Below are 23,755 nucleotides of genomic sequence, written 5' to 3'. Positions count from 1 at the left end.
AGCAGGAGGGGAAGAATGAAGAGGGGGGAATCGGAGGGGGAGATGAACCATGAGAGACGATGGACTCTGAAAAACAAACTGAGGGTTCTAGAGGGGAGGGGGGTGGGGGGATGGGTTAGCCTGGTGATGGGTATTGAGGAGGGCACGTTCTGCATGGAGCACTGGGTGTTATGCACAAACAATGAATCATGGAACACTACATCTAAAACTAATGATGTAATGTATGGGGATTAACATAACATAATAAAATTTAAAAAATAAAAAATAAAAAAACAACAAAAAGACTAATGATGTAATGTATGGTGATTAACATAACATAATAATAAAAAAAGAATTAAATGAGATAGATAATCAATGGTAAGCATTTAGCACATCATAGAGAGTTAGTAATGTCAATAAATTATTGCTTTTATTATTTTGTATTCCTGTTGTTAAAATGACAGAATATGGAGATTTCATACAGCTGAACCTAATACGGTATAGCCCAACGTTTAGTATTAAATAAACAGTGAAGACCAAAAAAAAAAAAAAAAAGTGTCTTATAAACAACATGTAATTGGATATTTTTTTAATCCACTCTGCCAATCTATGTCTTTTAATTGTTATATTTAATTCATTTACATTTAAAGTAATTACTGATGAGGAAGGGCTTGCTGTTGCCATTTTATTCATTTCTTTTCTGAATGTCTTAGAGCTTTTGTGTCCCTCTTTTCCTTTCTTGCTGACTTTTTGTGTTTTGTTGATATTTTTGTAATGATATGCTGTAATTTCTCATTTCACTTAGTGTGTATTATATAGATACTTTCTTTGAGGATACCACGAAAATTACATAAAACTTCTTTAAGTAATAAGAATATATTTGAAACTGATAACAACTTCTATCACATATAAAAATCCTATTCCTTTATATCTGTTCTCCCCCTCTTTTTGATGACACAAATTACCCTTTTATATTCCATATCCATTTACGTAAGTTTGTAATTACTTTCTATGCTTTTGCTTTTAAAATTTTATAGCAGATTTAAATGTGATTTATGTACTTATAATACTGCAGGATTCTATATTTTTTACATATTTACTTTTACCAGAGTTTTATAATTTTACATGGTTTACTATCACTATCTACTATCTACTATCACTTCAATTTGAAAGACTCCCTTTTGCAGTTCTTTTGGGGCAGGTCTCGTGGTGCTGAACTCCCTCAGTTTTTGTTTATCTGGAAATGTCTTGATTTCTCCTTCATTTCTGAAGGGCAGTTTTGCTGGATATGGTATTCTTTTTTGCCAGTCTGAAATTTTGTTTGTTCATTTGTTTTTATTTATTTGTTTTTTATCTTCCAGCATTTTAAATATACATCTGACTCCATTTAGCCTACAAGTTTTCTGATGAGAAATCCACTGGCAGTCTGATAGGAGGTTTTCTTTTGAACATTACAGTTTTCTTTTCTTTTGCTATTTTTAAGAAAAAAATGTTTTCTTTTTGCATTTTTGTCTGTGATAGTTTGATTATGATGTGTCTTAATGTAGGTTTCTTTAGAATTATCCTTGCTGGACTTCTTTAAGCTTCTTTAATTGGTATGTCCATTTCTTTCCTCAGATTTGGGCAGTTTTCAGCCACTATCTCTTCAAATAGATCCTCTGCCTTCATTTCTCTCTTTTTTTTTTTTCTTCCTTCTGGGATACCCATAATGCATGTGTTGTTCTGCTGAGTGGTCTTCTGTAATTCCCTTAAGCCTTATTCATTTTTCTGCCTTTTATTCTCCTCTGACTTGATAATTTCAAATGACCAATTTTCTTCAAGGTTGCTGTTTCTTTCTTCTGCTTAAGTCTAACGTTGGTCTTCTCTAATGGATTTGTCAATTCAGTTATTGCATTCTTTAGTTCAAAATTTCTGTTTGGTCCTTCTTCATCGTTTCTTTGTTGATGTTTTTATTTTGTTCATGTATCCTTTTCTTGATTGAGTTGAGTGATTTATCTGTGTTCTCCTATAATTCATTGAGCAGTCTAATAAGGGTTATTTTGAATTCTTTGGTAATTCATATTTCCATTTCTTTAGGGTAGGTTTCTAAAGATTTAATTTGACCCTTTGATTGGGCCATTTTCCCCTATTTCTTTGTATGTTGTTTTACCTTCTGTAGCAACTTTGGCATTTTAAGCATCAGCTCAGCCACCTCTCCCAGTCTCTGCAATCTGGTTTTATAGAGGGGAGACTTTGACCAGTTGACCCAACTAGAGATTCTGGAGAATGCTCAAGCCTTTTCTGAAGTTGTATTCTCTCAGGGCTTGTACATGCATCAGGAGAGGTTTCCTGGTTGCTAATCAGGAGGTTCCCCTTAGATCTGTCTGCTACTGTGGACTCTTGGTAGTTGAGCTCCCCCTTGCTCCTGTCTGCAGTACTGTAGATTCCAGTGTGGACCAGACCACATTTATTGCCTTTGTTCTGTGACACCAACCTTGCATCTGTTCCTAACAGCCCTTAGATTCAAGCAAGAGAGAGAGCAGTCCCTTGGGCAGCTCTCTAAAAAGTCAGAACATTGGATATATGTTCCACTGTTCTCTTTCCCTTCACTGGGAGAACTCAGGAGTTGGGACTTTCTTTTCAGTAATGCTTACTATGTTATGGAGAGGATCTCTGGCCATGAATTTTCCAGCCAACTTCAGTGCAGTTGGCTTTTGCTTCTCTGGGATTCAGGAACCTTTTAATTGCTTTCTACATTTCTTCCAAGGGCAATTTGTCTGTATTGTTGTTAAGTTGGTATCTCCATTGGGGAAGGAAGGTCTAGGGCTTCCTATTTTGCCATCTTGAGACATCACTCCTAGACTTGATGTGTTTTGTTTTTTTTTTTTAATAAGAGTTAAACAGTTGAAGGACCAGTTAAATTAATTCACATCATTCAAAGAGCAAAGAATATTTAAAAAAATATATTTCTTTATTATTGTACTACCAATTTCTTATGTTTGGCCTGAATGTTTGTACACAGTTGTAGTTTTTTGTTTTGTTTCGTTTTTAAAGATATGGTTAGAGTTGAGTTTTTGAAACCATGCTAATCAAAGCTTAAGTAAGATCCAACATATTAGATTATTTCATATTTGTCTTATGAATATGGTTTATTTGCAGACTTCTGGCAGTACAGATATTTTATTATCTAACAATGTTCATATTAGTCTGTAATGTTTCAAGTCTCTATAATAATAAATACCACAAATGTATGTTTACAATGATCAAATATCTATATGAAAGTGTTTAGTATTACACCTTAGGGATACGATAGAATACTATTAAACATGGATCGGCAACATCTTTTTGTAAAGGGCCAGAGAAAATATATTCAGCTTGAGGACTAGTGGAAGGAGTCAGTACAGAAAGAAATAAGCATGACCAGATTTGGCTCAAGGGACATTGTTTGCTAAATCATGTTATACAACATCAAACCAAGAAAAGGATATTAAAATTATCAGTATATTTTACTAAAAATACATTTTTCAATAAAGTTCCTTGATTCAGTCCATTAATGTGATGATTTGGCCTATTGAATATTAAGAATTTCAATTAAATCGAATATTTTATATTTGCTTATTTAATGAAAAGCAAAAACATATGAACATAAAAGCATGTGTTAAGTGTGCATATGTGTACATATAGTCACATGTATTAAATGTCTATATTTTATTTGATAAGTATTACCATTAGTCTATCTGATATATAAATTAAACAATCCAAGATACTTTAAAAAATTATTGTCATTGTTATCCTTTTAAACACATATTTGACCTTTTATTCAGAAACCCTGGAAACGAAAATAAATGCACATACCATTAGATTCTTTCTGTGTAATTGAGGTTAAGTTCAAGTGTAAGGTTTGACATTTAAAAATTTCAACTACATTTAATGTTCTAAGTCTTCTGAGCTATATGTGTGTCTAGTACAATTTTAAGTGGAAAAAAATTCTTTAATTTGTAATAAATATCCCTATGGCAAAGAAGCCTGGCACAGTTATAGCTTAAGTGATCATTCTCCGCATGAAGAAAAGCATAAAAATTTAGCCATACACACATTACTGAAGATCCTATGTAAGACAGGATGTTTCTCTTCACTACAAGTGAGAGGATGTTTAGCAATATGTCACTAGGGACAATTAATCTGTTCTATTTCATAGCATTTGTTCTTTATTAATGGGAAATATGAGAACATGTTATTTAGCAGCCAGATATTTTTAACTAGTAATTGTGATCATTTTGCCATAATTTATTATCCTTTTATCCATTTATCAATTCAACAAAAGTGTATATGCTTATTCTAGGCCATGTGCTCGATGCATGCTATGTACAAAATGTCTTAGCTCTGGGTGCTATAACAAAGCACCACAAGCTGGGTGGCTTAAACAACAGACATTTATTTCTCACTGTTCTAGAAGCTGGGAAGTCCAAGATCCAAGTGCTAGCATATTTGGTTCCTGGTGACAATCTGCTTCCTGGCTTGTAAACAGCCACCTTCTCAGTGTGTGCTCACGTGGCCTTTCCTGGAGTATGTGTCTGGAGAGAGAGAGATCTCTCTTTCCCTTCTCGTAAGGGCACTGATCCCATCATGAGGTTCTCACCCTCATGAATTTGTGTAAACCTAATTATCTCTCAAAGACCTCACCTCCAAAAACCACCTTGGGGATTAGAGTTTCCAACATACACATTTTGGGGGTTGAGAGACACACAAACATCCAGCCTATAGCACTAATGAAGGAGAAGGAACCAGTTCGGGTTCTCCTGGAGTCTACAGTTTAATTAGGGAAACTGAGCAAGTTGATGGAACAGGAAAAATTTTAACAGAGCTCTGCTGTGTGGTGGAGGAACACATAATTCACCGATAGTCAGAAGGCAGAGTGGGTAGCCCTGATATTTCCTGGTCTTGTGAGCTTGGGGCGATGACTTTCCCTCTCCCCGTGAATGAGGATACTGGACAAGATCAGTGCTTCTCAGAGTGTTCTGCAGGACACTCCTGTCCTGTGTTGTTCATGGGTAGTACGCAGACCAAAATGGTCCTGTAATACATTTTAGAAATCTTTCAAATAAAGTTGAAGAGGATTCATCTCTGTAGGATTTCTCTGTGACTTTATTATAGTATAATACTTTTCAAATCTCTAAGAGAGGTACAATATTCTATCTCCCCAAATTTATGCTATGACATCTCTTGACACTAGGCACACAAATCCGTTTTGCTTTGAAGATTCCTTATGATGTACTAAGTGGGAAGAATAAAGAAAGCACTTATTATGTGGACTTAACATGCCCACAGTTTACAGAAAAGAGAAAATATTTTTAGCTCCACATACATGCTAAATTCTTAGACAATGATTTAAAAAGTAGTTTCTTTTCTTTAATTCAGATACGTGATTATGGAGTTTCCCTATACACATTCTGTTGTCATGGAGATGTATTGACTCATAAAACAATGTAACTTGGAAGTCTGAATGTACAGGGTGACACTTGTTATGTTTATGCCTATGTGATCATGACATCTGACATTTAGTTCATGGATTGTCAGCCTCCCATGGCATCTCCCTAAGTGAAACTGTGATGTCTTTATTTGCCTATTTTCCAACACAGTGTCTGACCTTTAATGCAGGTTTTGATTTATGGGTTTACAGACTGTCAGTAACACTTCTGATTTAGGCTTCACTACACTTATATGCATGTAATGGAAGATTTTTACCTACCAATTTTATGCGAGGGGATGGTTATTATTAATTTACTTACAAAAAAAATGGGCTCAACATTTTTTTTTTTCTTTTCAAAAATTAAGGAATAGCCTATGTATCCCTATAGTGCTTGGGATGACCTACCTATGTATTTAATAAAGCTCATGTATCTGCACATGTTCTTTGACCTCTTTGCCCTGTCAGCTAACACAGTTCTAGTAGTCTTACCATTCAGCTCTGCTTTCCTCTATCTGTGGTTTTTATCTTGATTATTGTTTTGAGCAGTGCCACTAGAATGACATGCTTTTTTTTTTTTTTAAGTTGTGATCTTTGAAAATCGTACATTACACCAGTCAAAATGAGGACAATGCTAAGTTGACAAAAAATGCTCAAAGTTGTCTCAACTGTATCTACACAGGCTCACTTTTCCTGCTCCCAACATTGGACAAACATTGCATGTTTATCATGGATTTCAAAATTATTTTTATTCTCAAGATTTGAGCAAACGGTTCTCTGAATTTTATCTAATAAATTTAGGATAATGACTACAATACCTTCCAGAGAACCGATGAGGCTACTTGTTATAATCTGGTTCATAACTTCCGCATTTGATGGTCAGTGGCAGGTAAAGCCATTAAGCTGTAGATTTGGTCAAACTAGGACACTTGTCTTTTTAATGGCTTTGTTTTATATTCTCTGCCTTCTCAGACTAGACGCATGGGGAAATAAAGACTTTTTGAGCTACCTTCTAAGTCGAATCCCAACTTTATAAATCCACACATTTCAAAATGTCCAAATTTTTACATGTGAAATGTGGTGCTACATAAAATATTTCTCCCTCTTTCATTGCTTTATAGCAATAAATCTAAATCTTTAGAACACTCAACAGTTAACCTCTCATTGTCACATTTAATTGGAATACCTCACGGTTCAGAATCAGGTGGCTCATGAACCACCTTTTAAAGAAACCTAGCTTTATAGTATTTGCTGTATTGTCATTGATAGTACAGAATATAAACATTCCATGCTTTGAAAAAACTAGAAATCTTTCTATAGAAACTTTTGCTTACAAAATGACAATATACCAGATGTCTCTCTTTTTGAAAAATTAATTTTGAATTTTCTTGCCAGATGGTTTTGTGTCACAACTTGATTTTAGAGAAGTTCTTTTATTTGTATATGTCTTCCGACATGTCTCATTTTGTGTCTAAATCAGTATCTTTTATTTGACTGGCTTTACGACTGTACCTGTCACGTATGGATACCACCACCCATGAGTTAACATTAAAAATCAGGTTTGCTTCAACAACATTCTTCTAAAACTCTTCTCTTTTTAGGTGCTTTAAAAAGTGATGGACGCATGTATGGACTTAAACTGACTTCCCTTCCTGCTCATATTTATTTCCCTGCCTATTTCTTCTCCTATCTTCTTTATTTCACACTTTGATTAGCCTAATGATTAAATGCAAGTAGTCTGCCCTCTTTCTGTACCAAAAATTCGTCAGTAAACCTCCTCCTGCCAACTAGCGGTTAGAAAGTTCATTGTTCTGTCTTCTAAGTTAAAAGACTTGCCTTACATTGTTAACCAGCATTTCTGGGGCTGCCCCGCCTCCTTCCTGGTTTTCCTGTTTGGGTCCATAATGCACTCGGTTGCTTTTTCTCTAAAGGGTTTTACCGGGATCCTGTAGATCATGGGAGATGGTGCTTCACCGCTGTGTTGAACACTTCTGTCTGGGGCTGTGCTTAAACCCAGCTGGTTTGGAGATCTGAATCTGCCACACCTTCAACTCTCCCCTCTGCTAGGGTGATGGTTTTCTAAACCTAAAAATAAAAATCTTCCACTCATGACATAAATTCGTTGTTTTCACTGCGACTTGACTCAGTGTTGCTGGAGACATTCATTGTTAGGAGAGAAACGTGATGCATGGAACATACTGGGACTCTGGTCCAGGGTAGTTCAATAAATATTTGTGGATGATCATATCAATCACTTATTTACCTATCTCTATGTAAATATATGTAGATGCTGTTACTAGGAAATGTCCCTAGAGACATCAAAAAACTTGGTGGTGTTAGCTTCTACCGTATACTGGATACCTCGTGACACTGAGAAGTGACAGGGGGATGTTTCTGTCTACAGATCAAATATCTGGGTCACCATATAACGGCTTCCTGGGTCATCAGATCAAACACTGATTAAAATGACTTTATGTATGCTTTTAATTTATTCAGAAAATGTATTACAATTCCCACAGGTACAGATAAATGCAAGTTTTTGGTTTTTATTCAGAGGATGAATAGGATTTACACATAGAATTTAAGGAAGGAGAAAATGAAAATAAGTTAACATATAATACATATATATCAATCACCATGTAATAAATAAATATAGTAGGTAAAAGCGTGTTGTATCTTATATGTAAAGGGATGGGTATTTCATAACTAGAATTTAATTTTGAATTACTTGTTACATTTTTTTTTTAATTTCAAAATATGTTATCAGTTTATTTTGAACATTTTTGGGTTATTGATATTCTCTGGTCTCTCTGTGCACTTGAAGTATATCAAAATGATGATGTAATATCACCAAAAATTAGCTTTTTAGTATTTCAAGTTGTAATTAAATTTATACGAAGGCATTTTAAGTACTTTTTTCCAGGGTCAAATAAAAAAAAATAGTGACAAGTGGTAGGTGATCTTGCTCTGCTGTGATAGGAGAAAGGGTAAAATTTAAATACAATGTACATTCTAGAGTTAAGAAAGAGATAAATTAGATTTATACCAACAAAACAAGATAAAGGCCTAAGTGATTATATTTTTCCATATTTAGCAATTTTATCATATATAAATATAAAGCCCCAATTATCTTGAAATTTTGTGCTGGGAATAAAAAAACATTGCCCCACTTAATGCATATGGTGTTTTATACTTTTTAATATATAGCCATTTAGGGAAGAAACAATTCCAGTAGAAAAACTCCATGATAGCACCTCATACCTGCTCATCCCAGATAAAATCAATGTGTTCCAAAGCTTGAAATTATCCAGCTAGTTTATGTACCAGTGGTGTCCATTCTGATGCAAACTCTGTGGCATGGTGTTCTCAAATGAACAATCACACCGTTGATGAAAAAAATAAAGACACGTTTCTCTCTTTGCTTCATTTCAGCTTTGGGGGGAAAGTGAGTCAAACTGGTGATTCTCAAACTTTAATGCATAAGAATTGTTAGGATGGTGTTAACAGGACCGTTCTGGTTCAACAGTTCTGAGCTAGAGCCAAAAGTGTGTGTTTGTCAAGCTCTCATACCAGACTTTGAAAAGCAAGGAAATGGAGCAATTCAGTGCAGGCCAATGGACCATTCACTTAGGCACCGAGAGATGGGTTTATTATGTACATGCCTATACCTGGAAAACTTGACCTGTTAATTTGTTAATTTGACTTCCCTTGTCCTTTCTTTAATATCAGATACAAGGAGTCGTGGTTATTGGCTCTTGGAAGACTTAGAGCAATATCATGCATCTAGTATAATGATATATGGTCATCAGCATGTCTGGTTTCCCCAGGAGCGGCCTGCTCAAGCTCTGTAATCTGGATCCAGCCTGCTGGGCGTGTGGGTGGGCACCACGTGGAGTTACATTGACTCCTGCTTGCAGAAGCCTATTGGGCTTGCTGCAGCCCATCTTGCGGCTCTTGGTAATTTTATCTTTGTGTAAGTGAAGACTGGGGCGGGGGGTGTGCACATGCGCAGAGGCGATGTGCTGGACACAGCGCCCACACGCGTGGATGCGGTCCCGTGTGCAAGGTGAGCAGCGCGCATCCTCATCCTGCTCTGGGACCCACAACCGTGCAGCTGGCTGCCCTGCATAGACCTGTTCTTCCATTTCCCACCAGTTTTTGCCTCTGGATTGATTAAAGATGACCCACCTTCCCCATCCCAGCCATCTTACTCAGAGCCCCCAGTCCCAATCAGTTAACTAATCTGACCAATTCATTCCTATTAGTGTGGTGACCAAGAGCCGGAGTAGAAGTCCAAGGTCACATGAAGAACTTTAATCTGGGCTGCTGTAATGTCCTTCCCCATCTGTCACCCTGGAAAACCCATCCGTCCTGTGTAACCTGGGATGAGAGCAGACGTACCACACTGATGAAAAGGATTATTTGCAATCCCTACATCTTTAGCATCATTTCAGATGCATTTTTTATTCTATAAAATACCAGACCTGCATATTTTGTCTATCTGTGCTATGGGGCTTATAGAGAGAGGTATCAGTGATAAATACTTAGAATTAGTTTTTCTATATTTTAGGCTGAATGCCAGTATTATGTGATGCATTAAAAAAATTGTCAGTGCCCTAACTAAAGGCAATTCCATCTAGAAAAGTGTCTGATTTTAGTTTTAAGATCTGTAAATATTGGTCCTGTTTATCTGAGAACACACTGTTCATGAGAATTTTGTTGTCTTTAAATGAGAGAGAGAATATAAAATATTTGTTTTCATATTATGTTTTTCTGGAAGGATAGGATTCCCAGATTCACACTTAAAATTTTTCATAAAGATTGCTAACTATGCTTGAAAAACAAGAAAGCAAGAGAGCATTGTCATGGGTTTTGCATATAATAAGAAACATAATTTTAAAGGACCTTTTAAAATGTGCATGTGTTGGAATTGGAGTGTATAATAGTAAACATGGAAGCAGCAAATTGTATTATTTAAGGAAAAGCTTGATTCACTGCATGCTGAATATGAAATGTATTTAAGAATTAGCTAACAGCTGATTTAAAGTTACCTGAAGTCTTCTTGGTAAACTAACAAGAGAAAGAATTAAGGTCTCTGTTCATTTCCTCAGGAAGAGAGCCATAGGGGGAAAAAGCTATTTTGTTATTCCAAAAATAAGCATGTTGTTTATATTGCATACTTCCTAAGCATTTGTCCCTGCATTTCTGCAGCTGTGGGTCTCTCCGCATGCCAAGAACCAGCCCTTCCCAGCAACGGCATCAAAATAGGAGATCGGTATATGGTGAACGATGTCCTCTCCTTTCAGTGTGAACCCGGGTACACCTTGCAGGTATCTTCCTTTTGAGATTTGGGAATAAAGAGGGTTAAACATAGGAGTCCTTGGCCAGCTTGGTGAAGCCGATGCCCGAGATTTGTACCTGGAGAACTAATTTAGTTTCTCTCACTCTGGTTGTAAATCAAAGTAGTCACATTAAGCCATGCATGCTGGTAATCTTAACTATAATGTGGAAATAGCTTCTAACGAGGATGCTCTCTTTCAAAGTTGAGCATCTTGTTTTCGTAATTATTTTATTTCAAAATGTATGTTCTCCCCATAAGTATGCAGATAAAATTTCTAAGGGACAAAGTATTGACACAAGTCTCTTTCAAAGCATCACCCCAACAACCCCTGTGCACACTGTTCTCATGGTCATTTGGGCAAATCATCATTCTGTACATATTCTTGCCAGGTACTGTGGTGCTCAAATAATAGGTTTCAATGATTTCCAGGAAATATTGAGGAGTCGTTATCATTTTTTATAATTTTATATAAAAGTTTTCATGAACTTTTATAACCTAATATGTGCCAACATTCATTATATTCTGTTATTTTTTCTGGTCTAATCATAAATAAGCTTACTCGCAAAATAGTTTCTGTCACCTAGCATAATTCTTATAGGATTCTCCCTGCCAACAATGACTATTAATAGTCTACACATGCATATTACAAAGTCAAGCAGAAAAAGTTAAGCCTAATGATGTGTCTCCTCTTCGGTTATTTCAGGTAATAGAGTACTTTTGGCTGTCTGCTTATTACCACATTGAAGCTGATCATATTTTAAGGAAAAATATATTAGTTCTATTCTTTAACTGACTTAAACAAATGAGCTTGAGGAAGCATCAGAAAAGAGTCGCAAAGGTACAGCGGGGAAAAGACACCACTGCGTGTAGTCTGTGATCCGCAGTGTGTTGTAGGAAACACTGCAGAGCGGAGACAAGTCACAGACTTGCCAGCAACCGCTGAGCGCTGATCGAGTACCCCTGACGCACATCACACACGAACCCGCATCTGTCCTGGGCGACCCCGTGATGTGGGAGCTGGGAGGCAGGTCTTTCCTGGATGAGAGGGGAAGCTGAGCCGGGGGGCGAGGGTGCGGGGAGAGAGAAGAGCTGGGAAGGCATCCCAGGCGAGCACCTAGTGCAGGACACAGCAAAGGAACCATCACCGCTGTTGCTGTAAACTAACATCAGTGTGGGAAGTCGCCTTCATAAAAACAGCCACAACCTGCAGATGTTGGTGGGCACTGTGATAATTGCTGGGACTCTAGAAAGGATGGGCAGACCCTCCTTTGCAAAGCTTAAGAGTTACTGAGGGACCTTGCATACAGGTTCTGCCTCTAAGCAAGTTTTTAAACAAGCACATGGAGGCTACTTTAACGGATTCTTTAAGACAAAACTTAACCACATTATAGTATAAGGAAGTCTGAGTCACGTCCCACGGGCTTCATGTAGAGGGACACCACAGTACATACTGATACGTCATTATTATGTCCTTTTTTTTTTGCTTGCTTTATAAATGAACACGAATTCCCACATGAATACTTGCTTTGCTCGTGGACGTTCATCTTCTTTCTACTCATTCATTATGTCACTTTGCAGTTACTATGAGAATCCTTTCATAAATGACACCTTTGCAGCCCTCAGAGAAGAACACAGAAAGGAGGATTCTGGAAGGACCCTCCTTAGGATGGGTTGTTTAACAAACTGCTTGCAGATAAAGGCCTGTGGACACACATCTGCAGAGCCCTGCCAGGCTGCTCATTAGCTCTGGTTTTCAAATGCAAACTAAGCTATTGGGTCTTCTTTAGGGACTGGGCCAAACTTTGACTTCACAAGCTACTGTGTTTGGCATTCACAGGAGTGAAAAAGGATCCTGGTTTTTTTTGTTTTTGTTTTTTTTTTTAAGTTGCTAAAAATGGACAACACATCTGCTAACATGTTAACATAATCCCAGCATGCATGAATGACATACCATTTATGAAGAGTTCACACACAGATGTGCATGGACCTGCATGCCTCGGGAGCTTCCTGGATGCAGTACAGAGGAGCTATCCCATGACACGCAGAGGGAATCCTGCACCTTTGTGCACTTGAGGATTTCCATCTTCCCCAGCCTTGTTTCGGCGTCCTTTACAAGATGAAAAGCTGAAAACAGGAAATTCTTATTTTAAACTAGTAAATACATAGAGTCCTATCTTATTTTCAATCCATGAGATGCATTTCAGCTGGAATAACTAATATAAAATGTTTGTGCCAGAATCAATAACAGAATATGACCTAGATTGATAATAAATGACTATTTTATTGGTAGTCATCGATAAATGTCTTTAAAGGCCTTTGCACTTTACGTTTTCCATAATTCAGGAAGAAATTTAGTAAAGATAATTTAACGGATCAGAAAACGAGTGCACACAGAGCATGAATGTTAGCAGGAAATGTACGCACAGAAGGTCTTCTTTAAGAATAAATACAGTCTCCTTTTGCTTTAGTGACTTTTTAACATATCAGAAAGTATTAGAAAATGAGCTTTGTGGCAGATGAATCGTGTATGAAATATTTCTGAGCTTAGGGAATTGGTTTGTCATTGACAACTGCATTAGTGCAGATTCTTGTCTGATGCGTCCCCAGTGTGGCTGTGATTATTTGACATGAATTAAAGATTTGTTTCCAGTTGGCTCTGTGCCAATTATGGGTGGCAAATGGAAACTCACACAATCAGTACCCACAGCAGATGAGACCACCGAGTCACACAGAAGAAAAAAAATAAGTAAAAACGAATAGTCTGCACAGAGGTGTCCGTTTACTACCTTCTCTTTTAGAGTGAGATTTTAGCACAAAACACAGAATTTAACTTGCTGCCGTGTGATTTTTAAAACAGAATAGGACAGATCTTTTTGAAGGTTGAATGTTGAAAACTTCATATATTTAAAGGATAAAGAGACCGTGGGTGATGAGGATTAATTTTATTGCGGCCACAATTCTTTGGCAGTTTGTGAGCCTGTCTGATAATACAATGAATATTAAGCCTCCTTTTTCTCTGATGAAGGAGCAACTGACCCAGTTCTTTGCAGGACCATAAGGGGTGTGTGATTTGTTAGTGAATTCTAAGCAGGGAAGGTGACGAAGTAGGTGCCTTCTCAGAAGCAGATCACATACTGCTGACCTTCCGCCCTTCAGATCGATCCCTAGTATTTCCTAATCATTTACAGCCTCCCAGATCAAAAACTATAACTTCTGATGATAAAAAAAAAAAAAAGAAAAAAAAGCACAAAGATGTGTCTTTCCCAAGCCATCCCGTTAAGCATCAGGAAAGGATCATGTCACAAACAGACCATTGAAAGGGACACTGCAAGATTTTGGTGTTAGTGAAAAGAAGTACAGCGGTTACGGATTTTTTTTTTTTTTCTTCCTATCTTGATTCCAAGTATGTGATGTGATTCATTGACAAACATTAGTGGACTACATTCCACGATTTGTGGTTTGTAATTTAAAAAGGAAACCAAAGGAGGTACAGATAGTCTCACACTGAGTCCTTACAAACTCTGTCTGCAGTGATGTGAGCTTTATTTCCTTTTCTCTTAAACAGGGCCGGTCCCACATTTCTTGCATGCCGGGAACTGTGCGTCGCTGGAACTACCCGTCCCCGCTCTGCATTGGTACGGACACTGCCCCTGTGCGTGGGAACTAGCAATCACGCAGCGGTCAGCTCCCGGAGCTACTCTTCCGGGCTTCAAATGACACACTTTTAAAGTCCTTTCAAAACCGTTGTTACTTAATAAACACATCATGATGCAATAGAGGTGTAGCAAAAATTGAACATGCATCTTGTCCCACGAGAGGTGCTGGCTCAGCCGTCTCATCATCTTAGGACCAAGCTACACGGGCTAGATGTAGGATTGCTATAGCTCGAGGCGCTAGACTCCAATTACCTTTGTATCAGAAGGCCAGTGGATTAATTATGAGAAGCAAGGAACACAGCAGCTCTGAAAGTCTGAGCACAGTTCTGTGTAGGCCTTTGGGCCCCAGGAAAATCGAGTTTCCAGAAACGAAATTCAGAAATACAAATAAGTGACTTAAAGTTGGAGAGACAGTATTTTATAGGAGAAAGGGAGGGGTCCGCCTGTGGATGTGCTCATTAGGACGGGGATCCAGCCTGCCTCTGTAGGGAAAAGCGTTCCAAACACAGCATTGTAAGAGGAAGAACCGGTGTCCGGGGCCCAATTAACTGCATGGAGGATGTGGTCGGAGTGATTCCCTGGGCAGAGCAGGTGGTTTTCGCTTACCTCCATTATTTTTATTTATTTATTTATTTAATTATGTTAGTCACCATACAATACATCATTAGTTTCTGATGTGGTGATCCACGCTCCGCTGTTTTCGTGTAACACCCAGTGCTCCATGCTTACCTCCATTATGGGAAGACCTTGATGTGTAAGGCCCCTTAAACTCTGCCCAGTCTTACCCTCACTTGGGCCTCAAGCTTGGCCACCACCCATCAGCTGTCTGTCTGGCTCAGGAATCTTCACTTACAGCTCAGGTGACCACATAACTTCGTTGGGTCCTACCCTCAATGTGCAACTCAGTCTACCCCGGATGCACACTTCCTGCCTTCCTCAAACCCTGTTGCACCTCCTGAATCCCCTTCCCAGGTGACCCCCATGATCATCACCTCTTTTGTATAATCTGGATATTATCTCAGCTTCCATATCATCCACCAAATGCAGAGTTCCTCACTCTTGCTGGCCTACCACCTAAATGGTCCCCAGTCTCGATTCTCACCTGTTAAGTCCTCAGCCTTAGGTTCTCACAGGCTTCTAGCACCTTTACGGCCCCTTCTAAGTGACTGCCATCAGGATCCTAACTTACAGTCCCCCAGTTTTGGGGATCCTCCTACTTTATCAGGGGGAGGAGCTTGTGAACCTGCACACGGCCCCACAAGTCTACTCCGCACCCACGCCCACCCAGAACAGCATCTCACGGCCCCACAGGTCTACTCCACGCCCACGCCCCACCCCGAACAGCATCTCCCAGCTTCAGGGACCTGCTGGTGATTTGGTTCTGGTACCACCTGCCCTCCCGCTCTCACTTCCCCAAAACATCCAAAACCACCACTCGAGCCTGCACCCCAGTGTCTATGCCCTTCCCCATGCCCCGCCTCCCGCGAGCTCCATGTTGGCCCCCAATTTGGGCCCAAGGCCAGAGGAGAAGGCAGTAATACATCTCTCTTTATGTGAAAGGTTGATATTTTGTTCATCACAGTCTTGTTTTTTGTTTTTTGTTTTTTTTTTTTTGTTTGCATTCCTTTTGATGTTTCCAAATATTGCACCAACATATTGTTTGAGGGTCCAGGCTCGTTCTTAAAGTTTGCACCTGAGGGACACCTCCCTCACTGGCCTGACCCTCACCCCAGCAATGACAGAGAGTCATTTCTATGATGTGGATGACTCTACTTTTTCTCCTGGAGCTGTGATGTCATGTAGCTCAGGTTAGTCTCCTTGCTACACCCAGGACCTTAAAGACAGAGCCGGGCATCCCTCAGCACTCTACTGTGAACACGTGGTAGGCTCTCAGTAACTTTGATTCCAGAATGACCAGTAGACGACAACATGGGTCATTATGACAGTGACCACGGACGCTTCGTTCATAGTCCCTCTCTTGCTTCCCACACGTGGATGCTGTGTGTGGTGCACTCGGAACCCCCTGGTCTCTAGAACGCAATCTTTGAGCATCTTCATATTGCACATGGTGTTTCAGGAGAAAGTGGTCAGCTTTCCTGAATAAAGGCACGTGATTTTAAAGGCCACAATACAGCCTGGAAAGTGTTCTTAAAGCTACTCAGACGCTGTTCCGAATCCATTTGTAGAGGAGCATGAGAGCTTAGGGTTCCTTCAGGCCCCCCCAGGGAAAGCGAGAGAGTTACCCTCTGTTACCTATTCCTCTGAAAGCCTGATTTTCCCCCATCTCCCACAAATCCTCGGTATTAGATGGTTTTTAGTAATCTGTAACTTCATTACCTTAAACGGTAAACAGATGGAGTCATATACAGGAGAAAATAAAACTAAGCCAAACCTTTAAAACAGAACTGCAGCCTTTATGATGCTCTCCTGCAGGAGACAGTCCATGTCCCAGTATCCCCTGTAATGTTCATCACAGTGTATTTGCTTACAAGTGAAAATATTCCCTGGTGACCAGTATCTGTTTTCCTGAAAGTGATTTCTTGGTAAAATTAAATGTCTAGGTTACCCCGTCACCAAAAACTTTGAAGTTATTTGTACAGAGATTGGAAATCCCAGGTGTGACCTGGAAGGGAGAAACAGAGAGATAATGGGTGTCAAGCTCAGGGGACTGCATCCTCCCTCCCTTCCTTTTACTTATAGAGCATCCATCTTCCTGTTTGTTTTTTGGTGAAGAACCTTCCCTGAAACTTGGGAGTTGAAAAATTTTAACTTTGAAATGAAATTAGCTCACAACAGGTATTCAATCAAACAGTGTGTCATTGCTGGTACTCTGTATTAGGGGAGGACATGTTTTATTCAAATAATTAACCTATATTAGCCAAATATCATTGATTTTTATCTTTTAGTTAGCTTGCCTCATATATTAGCAAATGTCGAAGATACATCAACTTCCGTAACACCTGCTCACTCCTAACTTTTTACAAGCTGTAGAGAAAGGTTTTTCACTGGAAAACTCACAAACGGCCCACAATAAATCTCCAACTCTGATCTGAGAGATTGAAAGGTGTTTTTTTGTTTTGTTTTATTTTGTTTTGTTTTTGCTTTCTTTTTCTTTTTTTTTAGCTGTTAGCTTCAAATTAATATAAACTGGGGGATTTTTTTAAGACTAGAAATCTGTAGAGAGATAATATTTTACTTATTAGCTCTTAGAAATTTCAAATCCTAATGAAGACAATTTATATCCAAACACTTCTCTACAGATTACACAGTGTCAAGCACCATTCTCAGAGCTTAACCAATCTTAACCATTTCAAACATCACAACAAGCCCCAGAGCGTCCAAGGTGTTTGCCAGATCCTTCCACCCAGCTGGCATTCCCTACACCATGGGGTCTTTCCAGTGGGGCATGCCCTGTGCCCTGGAGTAAAAATTCCACTTATCATCACCAAAAAATCAGGAATTTGCACAAAATAAGAAAAATAAATTCAGTAAGATGTAAGATCCCCAGCTCTTTGATAGTAATCAACACTCTGTCCTTTGGAGACACCATATTTGCCATTAACTCTCTACATAGGCTACCTCCCTATAAGAAAGGGTCTGGGATGGAGGGAGTTTCTCCAGCTGGAAGCAGGAGGTCAGTTTACCAAATGGTGGTAGACAGGAAGGCCTTGGGAAGAAGGCTGAAACTTGACTGTAGCATTGAACAAATATACGGTAAGACAAGTCCATTGGTGGAGTTTTTTTAAATATCACAAAGGAAAAAAAGATGGATGCACATCCTTTGGGAGCTCTGCTGTTACACCCACCCAGTGATTTTTGTACATTTTAGATAAAGTAGGATTACATTTCGTGATAACTAAGTACTGGAGGAATTAGGTGTGAGAGGAATCTGTGTGAGAGGAGATCTAGCCAATGCCCAGGCACTCCCATCTATCTTCACGACACTGTCTAAGCCTTCATTTCTGTCTTCACAACACCCAGAGGTGGCCCACGTGAACCGAGATGTTGCTATTGGTGACTTCCATCATCCAGCCACTGAGCCAGATGTTCCTGCAACATGATCCCAGTCCTTAATTGGAGATGTACATGGATGCTTATAGTTTATAATTCCCAATCTCTCCCTCTTCTTTTTCATGAAAATCATGTTCAAAATCAAAAGGGCCTCTTTAAAAATGTCACCTTTACTTCGCATGTGTCTTGGTGTTGCTGCCACTGATTTGTCATTTTCATGTCCGTCTGTCCTGTGGTTGGACAGACATGTTTACTATCATCGCAGGGTGAGAGACCTGAGGGGAGGGATATTACTGCTAAATATATTTAGGGATGCCACTCAGATCCACCAGCCTGCCTTCACCAGAATGGGCAGACTCATGGATAAAGTGCATCCCGGAGCCTGTGTCTCCACATACTTGGTGTTCCCACAAAAAGGGCACCTCGAGAGGTCATACTCTGACTGACAACAATAGTGACATTCAGGGTTTTGCTGGCATTATTCACTCATCCCACAAAACTACATTTTTATTTTTTTTAAACCTACATCTTTAATAACTTGTACAGTGTCAAAACCCAGAGTAGGATTCCCTAGCTTGGGCCATTATGATGTTCACCAGACTTGATTTTTTAAGACTATTTAGATTTTTCCCCATATCAAACGTATCCTCAACAGATAAAGTGTTCCTACATTGGTGGTTAAAAAGAAAAAAAAAAAAAAAAGAAGAAGACTGCACTATAGGCCCTGAGTGGAGATTCAGAGATCTCTGAAAGAGGTTCCTGCCAATACCTAGTTTGCCTAATAAGAACATTGTTAGAATAGCAATAAAGCCTTTTAATGTGACTTCCTGCAAAGATGTGACACCATTTGCATTATTACTTTGAAATATAAGAAATTGCCATTTTAATAGGTCACAAATGGTCAAGGGTCAGAATTTCATCTGCTTCAACATAGATTATTTGACAAGTGTGTTATAAAATCAGTTGTTTCTTTAGAGTCAAACTTCAGCTACAGTAGGCATAAAATATGAGTAACCCAGGTCAGGCCAGGAAGCTCAGTTCATGCCTGGTCATGACAATGAGTGTAAGGTTTCCCCAGGGAGAAGGTGGTTTTGGTGAGCTGCACTCCAAAACAGAACAGAATTCCAAAGGTAACATACCCTGCTTAAAAGGTCGGTCCTGGAGCCAGATGGAGCTGGTATAATATTCTAGTTGTGTTGTTTAGGCAAACTGCTTCATCTCTTCAGGCTTGGTTTCCTAATCTGTAAAATGGGTAACAATAACACCAACTCCATTTTTAGGGTTTTATGAGAATTAAGTCATGCTGTGTGTTTACTCAGTCTGGTAGGTAGCACATGGTTACCAATGAATTTAAATAGTAGCTAATACTACCACTCAATAAATAGCCACCCATAACCTGAAAGTCATGGGGGTGCCTGATGAATATGCATTAAACTGACGAACATTTCCTGAGTCTCTGTGCACCAGAAGTAGATATATTTTGAAAACAGTCTGTTCTTAAGTAGTTGACCTGGGAGAGGGAGAACCAGACCCATAAATATAACTAGTCATTGCATCATGTATATAACTAGTCATTGCATCAATTACAGCAGCAGGAAGTAAATCCCCTTGCTAGAAAGCAATGGCCCCCAGCACTAAGCACGCTTGTCCACTTCACAGCAACCTGCGGAGGGACGCTGAGCAGCATGGGGGGCGTGATCTTGAGCCCAGGGTTTCCAGGCGCTTACCCCAACAACCTAGACTGCACCTGGAAGATCGAGTTGCCCATCGGCTATGGTAAGTGAAAGTTTTTTTTTTTAATTCCTAAAAATTCAACTTTTTAATTTCTATCTTGGAAAGATTTCCACTGAATAAAAAATGTGTCTTCTTCTGTTGACATAAGTGTCTTTAATCGAAAGTGGCTTAGAAATTTAAATAAAGCTTTGGTAGAATAACTTTAAGAACAGAAAGTTATTAAAAATCAATTCAGCCATGCAGCTCTTTTCAAGGCAAATTAAATTAGATGGATGATGATAGAGTAGGCACATGAAGTATAAAATGTAGCATCCCTAATTCAATTATCCATCTATTTATAATACCACATTTTATAATCGATTTCTGGAATGTAATAATGGTTGTTGTTTCTTTGGAATGATTTTTAAGGCTTTTTCAGATTATGACACATTTTAGGACTGTTCTATAAATTTTTGTAATTATATATTGCATTGATTTAGGTTCATGAAAATGCCTTTTTATAATATTTAGTTAGGGACTTTCAGGTTATCTACATTAAATAATTCATAATTTAAATTGTTATGGACACTAAAATCTCATTATGGCCTTTTCCAGAAATTCATGGTCTTTGTGAAATTTTGATTCCCTATCATGCCTTTCCTTGTCTGCGTCATGATTTCTTTCATATTTGAGTTCATTAATTTGGGTTTTGTGATATTCTCCAAAGCACACGACAGGTAGGTGTACCAAAGTAGGTCCTCACTGAGTGTCCTAGGATATGGTGATTGAGAACTTAACTACTAAGTGAAATGTTAGTTGAATGATGGATGAACTTAAGCCCAAGTGGAAATCACTGCCCTAGATCATATTGCTTATTAGGTTTTCAAAGCTTTGCCTTGTGCCCACAGTAGCAGCATTAGGAGGAGTGCAGAATGGAGAGGAAGGGGCCACTTGCTCAGCAGAGAGCAACCAAGAGGAATCGTGGGCAGGAGGGCCTGGTGGGCGTTGGTCAGATGTGCAAGCATGGACATGCTGTGCACAGACACCAAGTGTTACACCAGGGCAACAGGGGAGTGTGGAAGGGCACCCCCACTGGGGAGACCTCATGGGAGGTCCCATTAGGGTCTTTAAGGGGCCAGCCAGAGGGCAATTGGGAACAGGAACAGGAGAGAGCACAAAAAGATTACAGAGGCTCTCTACTTCTTCCAGGTTTTTTAGTGCAGTTTTGTTTTTTCGATCATCAACTCTCTGAGCATCGGGGAAGTAGTTCTGCCCTGTATTGAACCAACATTAGCTCAGCTATTGTCAGCGGTCTGTTTCACTTTCATGGGGATCTGAAGATATGGGTGTGGTTGATTCAATGGTTGAGTCAGGCAGTGGGTTGGATCGGACATGCATGTGACCCACCATTTTCCAACAGCATCTTATGGCCCTTGAGGGTCACAGGCTTATTAGACAAATGACCACGGTAGTTAAAAGCAGAGATTCAGAGAAATGCAGGCCCACTCCAGCGCTGACTCTGATAGGGTATGGTCTACTGAAATGGGAAATGTGCTTTTCTCATCTTAAAAACCAAAAGAGCCACATAGGGTTATGGTGAGGACTAACTAAAACGATTCAGGAGGAGTTCAGCACAGGGCCTGGCAGTGTAAACAGCAATAACAGAAAACAAAGAAGTCAGCTGTTTTTTTTTATTATCATTCCAAGTATTTCCCACTTTCCTTTCAAATCTCATGGGAAATATATTATTCATGAATGGATATAAATATTTCATTAGCTTGTTTTTCCAACTTGACCATTCTATGATTGAGAAGGTTATTGTCTGGCATTTCTCCTTATGTTGCTCACGAATAAGCCAATATGAAAGATAATAATTCAGGGGGAAAAATCAGTCAAGTTGTGTTATGGTCATGATCTATGAACTCAAAATATTTATTTGAAGAAATGCCAAAATTTTGGCATTTCAACAAAAAAAGATTTATGAAATGTTATAATTAAAATAATTTAAGCCTTTAAATATTTTATATTACATAGTACTGGGTTTTGAAAGCATCTTGAAGAAAAGGCAAAAAAACTTTATGTCTTAAATCCTAAATACATACAAAATAGTATCACTGTCTCTAGTTTTTTAGAAAAGATGTAGTTATGCTTCAAAATACAGTTGACCCATGAACAACCTGGGGCTTGGGGTGCTGACCCCTGCATAGTCAAAGATCCAAGCATGACTTTTGATCCCACAAAAACTTAATTAATAATAGTCTACTGTTGACCAGAAGCCTTATCAATAACATGAACAGTTGATGAACACGTGTGTTGTATGTTATATTTTTATTATATACTGTATTCTTATAATAAACTGAGCTAGAGAAAAGAAAATGTTAACAAGAAAATCTTAAGGAAGAGAAAATACACTTACAGTTCTGTACAGTAAAAAATCTGCATACAGATGGACCCATACTGTTCAAGCCCGTGTTGTTCAGGAACCAACTGTAATATTACAGATTCAGTGTAATTCAGCAGGTTTGCCTGTGATAAATTTTATAATCTATAAATATCCTTCTAAACATCAAGTTACAAATTTAGGGAGAAGGCATGTAAGTGGTGGTAGGTTCCTCGACATGGTGAATATTTGGGATTTTTCCATACCTGCTAAAAAAGCTTTCTGAGGTTTAAAAAAATTACAGAGCATTTTGCTGATGTTGAGAAAACTTTACAGCCTAGCTTTCAACCCCATAGGAGATTTTTGAAACTCTTAAGTAAATTAATTTTATCTATTCCTGGTCTTCTTTTTTTTTTCCTTCTTTTATGTCTGCCTCTTCTCCCTTGTAATAACATGGCTCGAAACACCACCTCTCGTTTTGCTCTCAGATGCACACATATGAGCCCCCCATTTTCAGCCGCATGTGATGTATTTTCATCTGGGGCATCTGAAGGTGTCACAGACTCCATTCGAATTCAAATTCATAGCTTTTCTTCTTCTCCTTTACTCAGTCTATTCTGCAGTGGATTCTTCTATTTCATTCCCTCTCTGTACCTCCAGCACTATAGTTCTCCCTGCGGCTTCCCTTTCCCTCAACCTTATCTTGGCCGTAGGTTCATCCCAGGCTCACCCAAGTCATAGGCAAACATCAGATTGCTCCCCAGGAAATTCTGAGAAAGTAAGTTTGGGCTTGAAACACAGGAACCTACAAGTTTAAGTTAAACACTCCAGAGGTTTCTTATAAAAAACAAACAAACAAACAAACAGGAGAATAGCAAAGATGACTATTATCACCTTTAATGATAATCCCCCCCCATCTCCCATATTATATCCTATTAGCCCCAAACCTTAGGGTGATTCTGGAATATCTCCTGTAATCACTACCCAGGACAGGGCTTCTGTTTTCCCAGTGGGATAGGTAGGGAGATTGGGAAGATATGATTCTACAGATGTCACAGCAGATGTTTTACCTGGAAGATTTCAGCTGTTAGGATGATCTTGGTAAGCAAAGTGGAAGGGATTTCCTCCTTCGAGGCATTATGTGATGGGTATTTTACATTAACAAATGTGATAGAGTTAACTGGCTCTTCCCAATGAACATGCTCATTGGGCACATTGCTACCACTGCT

The 23,755-nt window shown here is 38.8% G+C and overlaps 1 protein-coding gene across 1 annotated transcript in view; it reads left to right on the top strand.

The window, feature by feature from the left end:
- CSMD1 (CUB and Sushi multiple domains 1) overlaps nucleotides 1-23,755 on the top strand; it is a 347,261-nt gene that overhangs the window by 189,333 nt on the left and 134,173 nt on the right. Inside the window, exons 26-28 of the mRNA XM_081812881.1 lie at nucleotides 10,637-10,755; nucleotides 14,332-14,401; nucleotides 20,093-20,209. Of these exons, the coding sequence (XP_081669007.1) occupies nucleotides 10,637-10,755; nucleotides 14,332-14,401; nucleotides 20,093-20,209 (306 nt within the window). The remainder of the gene's footprint in view (nucleotides 1-10,636; nucleotides 10,756-14,331; nucleotides 14,402-20,092; nucleotides 20,210-23,755) is intronic.

The sequence above is a fragment of the Leptonychotes weddellii genome, chromosome 2 (assembly GCF_054177405.1).
Source record: "Leptonychotes weddellii isolate Sample4059 chromosome 2, ASM5417740v2, whole genome shotgun sequence".
Taxonomy (NCBI): domain Eukaryota; kingdom Metazoa; phylum Chordata; class Mammalia; order Carnivora; family Phocidae; genus Leptonychotes; species Leptonychotes weddellii.
This window is presented reverse-complemented; position numbering and strand designations above follow the sequence as displayed.